Source organism: Anser cygnoides, chromosome Z (assembly GCF_040182565.1).
Source record: "Anser cygnoides isolate HZ-2024a breed goose chromosome Z, Taihu_goose_T2T_genome, whole genome shotgun sequence".
In the NCBI taxonomy this organism is placed as follows: domain Eukaryota; kingdom Metazoa; phylum Chordata; class Aves; order Anseriformes; family Anatidae; genus Anser; species Anser cygnoides.
This window is the reverse complement of record NC_089912.1, coordinates 33,918,730-33,931,870: the sequence shown is the minus strand read 5'-3', so window position 1 is coordinate 33,931,870 and position 13,141 is coordinate 33,918,730. Positions and strand designations below refer to the sequence as shown.

General features: G+C 38.4%; 1 protein-coding gene across 9 annotated transcripts in view; it reads right to left on the bottom strand.

Annotated features, from left to right (window-relative positions):
- Positions 1-13,141, bottom strand: part of ZNF462 (zinc finger protein 462) — a 98,008-nt gene that overhangs the window by 29,494 nt on the left and 55,373 nt on the right. For 8 of the 9 annotated variants that reach the window (XM_066987603.1, XM_048051200.2, XM_048051203.2 and 5 more), the window contains exons 6-7: positions 11,355-11,473; positions 7,292-7,483 (exon numbers count right to left, since the gene is read on the bottom strand). In XM_066987603.1, coding sequence (XP_066843704.1) covers positions 7,292-7,483; positions 11,355-11,473 — 311 coding nt within the window. The remainder of the gene's footprint in view (positions 1-7,291; positions 7,484-11,354; positions 11,474-13,141) is intronic. The other variant, XM_066987604.1, reaches the window with a different exon arrangement.

The following is a 13,141-nucleotide window of genomic DNA, read 5'->3' as shown; positions in this document are numbered from 1 at the left end:
ATCTTTGAGTCCAACAGTAATTCTAATAATATTCTAGAGAAAATCATATTATAATCATAGAGCTCAGCAACTTGTAATTTGCTCAGGAGACCTGAAGCATACGCCTTGGCATTATTATTTCTACCAATGGAAAGACCTCATCTCTATCCTTAGATCTGAGTCATCTCAGATCACTGCAGGCAGCATTTTCAAACATTGGAGCTGAAACATAGTAACATTTCTTAAAGAAAAAATAAACCCAGCTATTTAAATGTCAAACCTCCAGCCTCCAACTATGTTGATGTTAAAACGTATGCCCATTTCAAAACAGCTAAAATGAGCAAAGGAGTTTTACCTCTCTGTCAAACATCAAATCCCTCTAGCAGGTTTTAGATCAATGGAAAGCAACTGGTGTCTCAGGAAACAGGGAGAATATCAGTTAGCTTACACATGAAGACTACTAACATGTAGAAATGATAGTCTGCAGAAACACTATCTTGCACAGCATTGGTCAAGACATATCACATACCCCTTCAGAGCAACAGCATCCTATTTACTTTGTAGAGTTTTCACAAATCCCAGGGACAACAGTATAAGTTTCACTACCATTTTGTCTCCTACCCTAAATATAACAACCAGTACCAAGAATGAGCAAAAACCTCAAGAAATAAATAAAGGAATCTCCATATGCTTCTTTTTTTTCCTGTAGGTGCAGTAAGGTCTATTTCTGGCTAACAGGAAGGAATCCAGGAGATGTTTCTTCCTTTATTACTCACTCCATCCTAACAACTTATTCTATCCTCTCTCCACTCTGGGCAAGTCTTTCAATATCACATCAACCCTATCACAGCAGGCCGGCCAAATCCATACAAAGACTGGCAGCAACATCTTTCTTCCAGCTGCCCGAGTTCCTGTCTCCATCCTGTTGAATCTCAATTTTGCCTCTGCACATTCAGTTCAAGCACAAAAAGCCCAGGACCAGAAAGGAGCACAATGAACAGCAAGTTGACACCCCCACAGAGCACAACCAGTGATGGAATAAACATCTTCCTCTGTTCCACTGGCCACAAAACTTTTCTAAAAATGCTGCAGAAAAAGGCCAAAAGCCAAAAATCCATACACCAGTGGAAGAGAGCTGCAGAGAACAAGGGCATCATCAGTGCCCTAGGGCCCTGGAACAGTGGGAAGTTTGTTCAGTAAACTTGGAGGTGAACAAGCCCTGCACTTGTTCTGCCAGTCCTTGCCAATCTGATGCAGGAGAAAAGTTCCCATCTGATCCCACATCTGATAATTAGTTTAATGCTGACCACAAGAAATAAGACACACCAACAAGTACCTGAGAGTTTTAACAAGCATTGGCAAGCAGAGTGGCCACTGACAGCACTTCTGGGAAGCCAAAGTCTTGGGAAAGCAGCAACTAGTTCTAGGTTAGGGAAACAAAAAACATGGCTGGGGAAGGAATGTGGCTGGGGAAGGGCTGCAAGGAAGAAGCATTAATTTTATACTTGAGATTTGGAAGGTGGGCATGCAGTACTACTCCTACAGGGCACAAAGCCAAGAAAACAGGCAGAACAGAGAGACATCCCTGTGAACCCTGACTACAAAAGCAGAGGCATCTTCTGTTCAGCAGTATGCAGACCACCATCTTGCATCCTTAACATGGATGCTACTCTTCCAATTCACCTTACAATTAAAGACTGTATGCATTAAAGCATCGCCTAAATTTGCCCTGTAGTCATGGCTCGCAGGCTGGCTGCCCAGTCAAAAAACAGTCAAAGAAGAGGCTATCATACTTCACAAGAGTACTTCAAACTCCCTCACCTTAACAAACAAACAAATAAAATAAATAAATAAACAAACAAACAACACAAATCCCAACCTAAAATACAACAGAAAGGCTATTCTGCTCCAAGGTGAGGCTTCCAGGATTCTGACATTCCCTGGTTTTCCCTAAAAGTGGTAGCCATAAAACACTAAGACACAATAGCAATGAGACAGAAACAGCAAGAAAGGTGAAGAGTGATGCTCTTAGGGATGGTCCTTCTGCCCTGGTTGGAAGGCTAGAAAAACATACTTTATGAAGTGCTTTTTTTGCTATGCATACTTTATGAATAGAAATAAACCAGTCTGTTACAAACTAAGAAATTGATTAAAATAAATAAATAAATAAATAGAAATAAAAAACAGGGGTAGCATGTATAAGCATATGTAAAACATGCCTCCTCCCTAAAGCAGAAAAGGGAGCTGAGTAGTTCTAGGGCTTAATGGATCACAGTAACAATCCTGTGTCACTGGCACCAGCTGAGAGAATTTTATTGAAAAGTCTCCTTGCTTCCACACAGGTTTCCTCTCATTCTGGCAGTACGTGAAATTGGTTTAGCAAACCTGCTAAAGATCCTCTGCACCCCTCAAGATTTCATCCGACAAGCAGCATAGGAGACACACACCCTGATTATGTATTACATATTTTGAAAAAGTGTACAGGAATAGGAAGGGATTTATAGTTCTTAAACAACAGTCCCAGAGACACTACTTAGTCAACCCGTTTTGTACCCTACTTAGCTCCAGCAAAGCAAGCAGGTGTATTTAAATTCCAGTTTCTAGATGAGACAAAGTTCTTTTCCACTGGCAAAGGCTAAAGTTCAGAAAAAGCTGGAACCGGGCAACGGGTGTTTCACTTAGCAGTTTTTAATGCATTCACTGTTCCATTTAATTAAATGTAATGAAGATGTTGACATAGCACGCACTGGGAAATTTTAAAAAATCTTCTAACTCTGACTCTGCATGTGTTTTGTGATGTGTGCTGTTATTAATGATAGATACTGTTTGGTTTGCATAATAGTGAAAAGCATAACTATTGAGCTTCAAGGGCAGACACGAAATGTGCTGCTTTCTACATTTCAAGAGCTGCTTACCACTAAAAAGGAATGATCTTGTGCAATGGCAACTTGACTGAGAAGACATTGGAAGCCAAATCCAGATCTGTTTAGTTTATCACTTGCACTTAGTACTGTGTTATTCCTGCAATTCAATAGCCTTAATCAGTAAAATTAAAAAACTATTATTTTGAATTACTGCACACAGTCGTGATACAAACAAATTTATGAGGCTCCAAGTCTGCTAGCCATATGAATATAGAGCAGTACTCTGCTCTACAATACAGTTAGGCCAGAGGGTTTTGTTGTGTTGTTTTTTAAAGAGCTACTCAAAAAAAGCAACAGTATTAGCCAGGGCAATTTAGAACAAGTATTTTACAAATTCCCAAAAAGCTTTTGCTTAAGGGTGAAGTAATAACATGAAACCATTTATCCATCTTTTGAGTCATTTTGCTTTATGGCTTTAAGACAATTGACTACACTCGTGGATTTCTCCAGTTTATACAAGGAAGGCAGTGCGCCACCTCCACAGCTCTCGAATACAAGCAAACATGCATAACCTCGGTGCTTATACAAGCAGTGCCTCTCCACGTATGCTTTCTCCTTAGCTGATGATCACATTGCAGGAAATACTTGTTCCTCTGTTTTCTTGTGTTCAGTCACACAATTTTTGTGTTTGACTTGCTTTCAACTCTTCCTTACTGAAAGTGACAGTGGTCTTTTAATATTATGACTTGAGCACACAGACCCTGGGATTCCATTGCCCCACACTCAAGTCAACAGAGCTGACTCTGCACACTGTAGTACTGGAAACCCTTATCTTTGACACATACTGCCACAACATGATAGTACCACCAATAAAGTCATACAATCCTTCTGGGCAGAGAGTAACATGAATTTAAGTTCTGGTTCTCAAAAGGACTGTGAAAGAACACACAAATCTTGTTAGGCAATTCACCCAACACTCTTCTTAACAGTTTGCAACTTTTCCATACACAATTTTAATTTTTACTGTATAAGACAGCAAAACTGTTAAGCCACAGTGTAACTGCTAAGTCAGTGTAAAGGGCAAATAAGTAAGAAAAATGAACAACCACACAAAAGCAAATAGTCAGAACACCATTATTTCTATTTTTGCAAGAGAAAAAATACTTGTAAATTATCAGGAGCAAAAGAACAATTTACCACAACAACAATCTTATCATTTCAAGAAGAGCTGGACACCACAAACCATTCAATGCCATCATGTTATGCAAAATAGAGAAAAGTTGCAGAGGTGATCAACACTTGTTGATCTTTTGTGTCTCTTTTTATTTGAAAAAAAAAAAAAAAGAACCGTTTTACATCTAGCTAGATTAGGATACAATAAAAACAGGTTCCTTACATATCCAAAAATCACACAACATGCAAGTAGGGTACAAAAAACAGCATTTAAAAAAAAAAAAAACACCAATGACTGTAAGAAAGGCTGCACTGCTGACTCACTACTGAGACAGATGCAAACACCTTCTTACACTACTGCCCTGAGAGAAGCATACAAGCATTAAAGTGGTTGTTATGCTTTCTAAGGACAATGTAGTTGTTGGGGATGGCCTGCCTCAACCTTTCAGTACCTACCCTGCTTTAACTTCACTTCCGCAAAAAGTACATCAAGCACCCAAAACATATCCAGGATATACAGTTGAACACTTCAGATATGCTTGCTGCTACCCACATAGAACTGAGTCACACAAATTCAAATATATTTGCAACTTTTAAAGAATGGAACAATCTAGCAGAACAAAAGAAATGTTCTAAGAAAGGCCCCTCAGGGAACAATTTCTACAGGGAAAAAAAAAGCATTAGCAGAAGTTCCACCAACTGCTCTTGTCCCAGAACAGTTCTATTCAGACATGCACTCTGCTATTACAATTTTGGTGCCCTTTCTCTTTTTCTTCATTTTTATAATGCTCAGCAATGGACAAGAGGAATTCTGCTACACCCTCAAATCTCCACAAACCATCCAGTAACCTTTCTTCTTCCAACTATGATATTCATCCAAAGACAAAAAAAAAAACTTTTCTGCAGCCATTTCAATTATACTGTCTGCTGCATGCCTACCAGCCTACAAAACAAGTCCATAACAATGTGAGGCAGCATTTTGACAGTCACTCACCCCATCCCTAATTCAATTTTGTATCCCAAGTGAATTAACTTGATCAGAGCCCACGTGTAGATTATTTATACACAGCAACACAACCAAAGTCCAACTACACCTTGTACAAGCCCCTCTTCTTGTTGGTTCCAACTGGACACAACAGAGCCTCTCACATAGACATGCATTTCCGATTACTGGGACCAGTCTTTTATGTAGCTTTATGTATCACCTGCAACTTGCAGGCCTAGGTCACATACAGCTTGTTTTATTCCCTTTTAAAAACCAAAAATAAATGATGTCATCAGAGCTGTTGCCATTACCTTGATCTACAGCCAACTTCCTAATGAAAAAAAAAATAATTAAAGCAGGTTATTCCTTCCTCAAACAATGTTGGAAATGTTAACACTATAATTATAACACCTGTACTCATATGACTAGCTCCCCAGTGGGTGGGTGGCTTCTATTACTGTCAAAGTGACTTAACCACTAACCCTGTTTAAAGATGATCAAGCTAATTGGGACAAATTCTGCCTTGGTCTCTGGATGCAATACAAATCTAGGTAACAGAGTCAACCTCATAAGGTGTTTTTGTTAACAGATTCATCTCCTTTTATTTACTTTAGGAAGAATTTATATTAAAGATTATAAAATTATATTCTGTACTTGAATTTTTGACTTCTGCACTTAATATTTTTAACTTCACTAATCATGACTTTGAGCTATGGAATAAGCAAAAAAGGTGTAAGTGTACCATTTTTCCCAAATTCAAATACTGTCCTTCTGTATGTCTCAACACCACTATTACTATTAAAAGATTGCTAATACACAGTAAAGACTAGGACAGCCAGTAAAAATTATTCTCTACTTCTTGAAAGTCAGCAGCAGATTATTTTTTTTAGCAATTAAAAAGCAGAATACAATCACAAGATGTACTCTGCTTGTTGGATTAGCTTAAGCTAGCATTAGCAAAAATAAAAGCTCAGTTAGTAAGTTTTCTTCATACTGTTCCAGACAACCCTTTTACAAAAGGCAGTCTGAGAGCAGCTGGTCAAAATCGTTTGATAAGATTCTGATTCTGACCCCAGAAGTGACTTGCTTAACCACAAAAATATTATTCACTTCTCTCTTTTTCTTCAGCTAAGTATTTCTATGCCATTTATTTTTTTCTTTAAATTCCTTTCTGCCGTTTTCTGAACTTACTTCTTATCTTTCACTTTATCATTTCACACTTTTTTTCAGGCGAGAAATGAAAGAAAGGAATATGGGAGACCAGAAATGCTACAAAATGACTACTGATAGTATTCAGAACACCCCCCCCCCCTTACTTTGCCAGTAAACAAAAAAAAAACAACAAAAATGTTTTTACCAAGAAACAAAACAAAAACAAACAAACAAATCCACCAAGAACCTGGCAAACTTCTGGATTTTTCCCTCCTTTTCTAATACCTCTCGTGCCAGTTCCTTGAACATCTGCAGGTCTCAATCTTTTCTTTATATTCACCTACATTCTCTACCCATGTAAACGCAACTCATCTAGGAATCAAAATTTTTTTTGCCCAAAGACCAATTCTCTTGATTGAAAGGAAGTGACACTCAAAACTTGCCTCTTAAGCTACCCATTAAAAAGTCTTAACACTTTCTATGATACCACACAACATTTTTCTAGAAGTCTAGAAGTCTAGTTCTGTTCACAGCACCCTTCCTCTCCTGCTTTCTAAACATCTTCTGTGTACTTCCCTAGTACTAGGTGATCAACAGCCTTGAAGGAAAGTGTAGGAAAGAAAACAGTTTCTCATTCTTGCAGATGCAGTCTAGTATCTGGAGGTACTGTTTGTGTCCTCTGTAGCAAGAGCAAGAATAGTAGCTTTTACAATTGTTACATTTCTGCATTTTACCCTTAGTGGTATGGTTTCATTGAAGTTCTCCAACAGGACAAAGGGCTGTTTTTCAGGTGCATGGATGGAATTAGATGATTCCTTTCCCACTGGTTATCAGTAGGAGTTCTCCATTTGAAAATTTTCTGCAACTTAAATCTTTCCTAAGAAGTAAAGCCAGCACTGACATATTCCAAAGTCAACTGGTGACAGGACAAGTTAATGAGGTATTCACTGGTGAAGGTCATGACCTAAAACACCATGTTTATTCTTGGTTTTGATGCAACTTCAGATTTTTATTAATAATCAAATGAAGTTGCTTTTTGGACAAACTGCCTGCTGTTTGTTTTTTTTTTTTTTTTTTGTAATCAATATATTAAGTGGCACCTTAGAAAATTAAATTCTTGCTCTGAGGCACCTCTTACCATTAGAGTCCTCCACTTCTTCAGCAGGAGTGTGGTTCTTGGAGGTGTGGTGGGCGTGTGAGGCTGCAAGGTTGACCATGCGGGGTCTTGGTAGTGTCAATGCTTTCCCATGCACTTTCAAGGAGTGCTCTTTCAGCTGGCTGATTGTCATGGTGGAAAATGAGCAGGAGGAACATTTGTAGGCATGTTCACCTGGGTGAGCGAAATACAGGCAAGTCATCAGCTCACAAAAGAAACAAAATGGGGTCCCCATACTTCTCCTACTGAACTTGGAAGTAAAGTTCCCATGGACTCCTTCAGCACTAGACTGATCCCAAAGATAACAAGCTACGTGCACCTCCTTGTTGGAGCAGCCTGAAGTCTGTGGGTACAGACACCTGCTTTGGAACGAAGTATTGCTTTTGGACAACTGCAGATACTCGTAAAGTGACTGATGTCAAAAAAAACAGAGACCAGACTATTAGCATGCCTGTGTTGCATGGTATGAGAAGAAAACAGACTCTGAGATGAAAATGGAGTCACTTAACTATAGCTTTCCAAACTTCTTTGGGAGCACAGCAGCTATAGAGAGTGAAATCACCTGTTTCTGCATGCAGCACGTTCAGCATCACTATTAAAGAAGAAAGAAGGATACTACAAAATGATATCAAAGGTCCCTCAGAAAACCAAAGACAAACAAACAAGCGAACAAAGCAAAACAAAAAAAATTACATTTGGGGAATGTCACATTTTTTTCCTTATGAAAAATTTTCCATTAGGCAGGAATAATCTCCATAGAACTGGTAACCAAGTCAAAGTTTTTTTACAACAAGAAGTGAACATGGCAATACCAAGAACAGTGCATATCTGCAGGGCTATGTGGAAGTGTGTTATGAGAAAGCACTAAAAGAAGTGAAAGAAAAGAAGTAATGAACAGTAGTGAACTTAATTTTGAACACATTCCGAGCTACAGAGACAGCAAACAAGGGGAAACAAATCTTGAGATAAGATTTGTTTTGCATTAAGCATGGAGGCAATTGGAACACAAAGTGAAACTCTCCCAACACAAACAATGTGATAGTAACAGGTGCCAAGTTATTGTTTTGGAAGTACCACTTCCATGTACACTGGCCACATATGAGCTGTATATAAAGAGCCAAAACTCATATTCGAGTAAAATATTCATGAACAGTACAGCAGACCAAGGGCTCTGGTAATGAACAAGGCAGAAAATGTTTTCCATCTCTCAAATTTAGCAAACAAGATTCTCAAATAGCATCGTTTCCAACAGCACAAATACATGAACCAAAACAGCATGTGTAAACATGCATATTGCAGCAAGTCAGAATAAGCACACCTGAAAAAATCAGCAACCATCTTACAAAAAAAAAAAAAAAAAACAACCTCCCAACCCTCTCTTTCTGAAAAACTATGCTAATCGTGGGGACAAAACATAAACTTAAAAAGACTCTCTTGGTACATCTGAAAGAGAATACATCACAGAATCTGAAGCGGTAAAACAAGAAATTGTCCCATTTCTTCAAATGGTATTTCTCACCTGCATATTATATCAGAGTTATGAGTTACCTTTATACAAACAGAAATAAAGCACTTTTTGGATAGCATGTAAAACAAGCTGCTTAATGGAACACAATAATGTAACGCCACAAGAAACTCCCGAAGTATAAGATACCAGTGAGATACAGGTATAAACCTTCACAGTTTAAGAAATTGCTGGACAAGAGTAGGCACCAACCATTAACTTATAAGCATCACAAGACATTCAAGGAAAGACGACAATTACATATTAAGAAGACTGGACACAACTAACAAATATACACACTACCCATCAATAACAGTTCTGGTAGACTTCAGCATGAAAGGATGTAGTAGCTTCTAGAGGCAAGACTATAGTTTGACTCAATATAAGACTTTGTATGTTTTCAACTGCCAGTTTTGCATTTCATAAAAATATTGTATTAATATACATACAAATAAATAAATCTAAAATTTTCAGGGGGTGGGAGGTGGGAGTAATCTCGGCACTTGATATATATACTTGGAGCATTATGTTTCAGATTATGTAGAACGCAAGTGGGGCAATACTCTGCCACTTCAGGATCTGGGATTTTAGTGAATTTTAAAAGATCTCCAGGAGACTAGACAAATTAATAAAGGGGCACAGAAATTTCTAATTCTAAACAAACTGATAATGAGAAGATTGACAACAGAGAAAAAATGGTAACAAAAGAGGTTCAGAGAACCACTGTGTCACTGAAAAACTGTGGAGTCTAAGGAGAATTCTTCATAGAATGTTTATTCACTATTATATATTTCTAAAGGACTGACTCAAAACACAACAAAGCAAATCTCTGACTGAAAAACATCTGAGCAATTTTCTGTGATGTGAAAATCTGGTAGAAATGGACTGAGGCAGAAACAGATCATAAGCCTTTGAAAACCCTATTACACAAGTCATTGTGCAAAACACTATCTAGGCAACCATGAAATTGTGTTCTTGTATGATGCAAAACATGGCCCTTCAAGGAGTGTCCACTAATCAAGTTCAATAGCATGAATTCATAATAAATAAATCAATAACCTACATGAAGAGGAGTGTGAAGTAAATATCAGTTGCATGCTAACTTCAGGTCTAAAAATCTGGCAGGTTTGAACGAGGTAACACAAAGAAGCCCAACTTCACAATAGCGTAGAGAAAACATTTTATGGTTGGTGAAAATGAAGAACCATGTCATCTCTGTACAGGATGTGGGATTCTATAAACTGAAACTGCTGCATACAGTTGGATTGCCTTGGAAGTAGAGAATGCCATAGTCATATACAACATGAGGTTGGCAACAGACAAGCTAACCCACAACACCCATCCAAGTACAGAAAAGGGTCCTTGGCACAAGCTCTGTGAAATCTGAGGAAATGGAGTACAAGAAAGACCAACAATCCCTCCTACATTTTGTAAACAAAATCTGTCTTGGATGAAGGGTAAAAATTACCTTTATTAAAAATTATCAGACAGTTACGAATTCCTCCTGTCTTTTCTCCCCATTTTCACATCTTCCTTCTCCATCCCAACTTGAATATAATGTGATGTGAACAAATAATAAAGAAAGGAACATACTTGTAGACCTTTGCCATCTGTTCCAGTAGTTTCTAAATGTGAGTTGGTAACAACTGATCTACTTTGCAGTTTTTTAGATCAGCCAATATTATGTTATGTGTATCAGAGTGGATGTCTGGATAGTGGTTTGGGGTTCGTTTTTTTGTCTGTTATCCAAAAAGATGCAACAATTGCAGACAGAACCAGCTGTTCTTGACTCCAGTTTTCTGATAACCTTTCAATGCATGATGCATCACACTGCCAAGAATCTAAGGCCATGTAGTGAAGACAAGACACCTACCAGGATATTTTGAGCCTCAAGCTTTTTAACAATCACAGCTGCAATACTCTGTGGTGATCTATCCTGTATGATAGATCCCCTTCCCAGTTCTTGTTCAACAGAGGCATGTTTGCATGCTCACTCATATGGATTCTGTACTGCAATACAGAGAACTCCAAGATAAATTTCCATGTGAAATAATGGAATGATGATGTTCTTAGTCTGCTGAACACAGACTTGAATCCCAAAATTTCCAGTGTTTGGCTTTACCATGAAAGCCAGCATAAGAATCTACCAAAACCAATATTCAATCCACAACTGTTTTCCCACTTAAAGCACAAACATAAATACAAACATAACAGAGCAAGGTTGAGACAGTGATATACGCTGACTGATTAGATTCTCCTGGAAACAAGCAAGAAAAAATCATTTACAAAAATGAAACCAGAAGAAAAGGAAAAATTTCTAGAAGTACTCATCACTGTTTTAACCTTTTTTCTTTCTGAAAACATTATCCAAATTTCTACTGATTCCATTAGGTGCATAGGTTGGCCAATCCTGACTTGCCATTGAAATCTTACCCAAATCTGGTGACAAAACGCGTGACCCAAACCAGCATCTCTCATCAGCAACAAGAATACATGGGCCATTTCTGCTGCTGCACTGCAAAACTGAGAGAGAAAACTTACCAGCATGAGCCTTCAGTATATGGGTTTTCAGGCGGCTATTATAAGAGGACTTGAATGGGCACAACTTGCAACGGAACGGCTTATGATGTCCATGATGGGTCTGCATGTGACGATCCAGACTTTAAAAGAGAAATGCAAAAAAGGGAAACACAAAAGAGTAAATAATTTCAACTATTCCTTCAGATGTAAGGCAAAACATTTACAGCAATAATTAAGTAAGAGCCAAACCAGGCTCAATTACAATTTCTCATGCAATCTCTTTAAGTTCAACAGGTCTACCTACAGATAAAGTAGAATCTAATTTGAGGAAAAGGAGCAGAGCTGACACCAATTCTGTTATGCAGAAAGTAAGCCTCTTAAATAACTTCTAGTGCAAAATTAGTATAAATTAAATTATACCTGATTTAGACTTAAAGGACCAGTTAAAAGAAACAAGAAACAGATGAAAACAGTAAAATTATCATTACAGAATATTTTTCCTGGGAAACATTTTTGTGGAAATATGCCCCCCTTTGTCCTCTTGGCAAAAAAAAATATATATATATATATTTTTGACCAGCTTTAATGAGGAAGCCTTTTGGTTACAGCAGCAAAAGCAGATTAGAGATCCTGCTCTGGGGAGGGTGCCAGCAGGCTGCAGTTGATGAGTTCCAGGATTAAAAGGCAACAGAGTTTCAGGCAGAACAGAGTGGGATATGCTGCACAAAGCTCAACAAGAGAAGAAGGGGTGGTTAAGACCAGCCTCTACTTTCTTCAGGGAAACTGGAAGCTACTGACAGCTTGATAACCAGGGTGTGATCAGAATCTGCTCTCTCTCCACAGCTTCTTTTAACAGCTCAGTGAAATTTAGAAGGAAAAAAAAAAAAAAAAGACATTTTCCAGTTTTTAACAAAAGATCAAATTCATTCTAAAGTCCTGCAGAGCTCTGCAGTTTCTATGCTGTGGCCCACAGTCAAGAGTTCACAGTCTCCAGGTGGTAGGCAAGTAGCTTCAGCTTGTGTTGTAAATATTTCCAGCACAGCCTCTTCCTTGGAAAATTAATGCTTTGTGATCTACTTTTAGTTTAAGTCTCCTTACACATGGCGATGGAACAAGGTAGTTAGAGAGGGCTGTAGGAGTAGTAATTTGACAGAACTGTCCCCCCACCTGCCACCTTAATTCTAGACATATTTTAGGCTTATTTCCTTGTTTTACCTAAATCATCATGTTCTTCTTTACTGAACATCAACATGGAATCAAGCACAGGCTGTTCCAGCCCTCTCACACTACACAGATTGTCATGGGACCTTTAGTCCCACACTGACAGAGCTTAAACCAGAACATCCCTGTTTACAAGACCTAACACTAACGTCTGTGTCTTCAAAATTCTGATGGTAGCAAAAAAAAATTTAGAAATAAACTTATGTCCCCCTCAGGGCCACTTCAAACAAATACAATTTAAAACAAATCCAGGATGAAGTTTGCAGCATGACAAACTGTACAGCTTTTCCACGGAAATAGGAAAAGATGTCTCAGTATGCAGACCGGGCCCACTTCTTAGGGACATCTGCTACCTCGTTGGGACCCCAATTAAAGATGAGAAGACAAAGCTTCCTACTCTGATGCAGCCCTCAGGTTATTATCCATTATTGATTTTTCAGGCTAGTAGTGCTGAAGTTTCAAAGTCTGAGGGCAATCAAGAGAGACTTCAGGGCCTTGGGACGACTGGTTAATGGATCAGGAGCACAAGTAGTGTTCTCCCCTGTCCCTCCAGTTGCAGGGAATGATGAGGGGTGAAACAGGAAGAA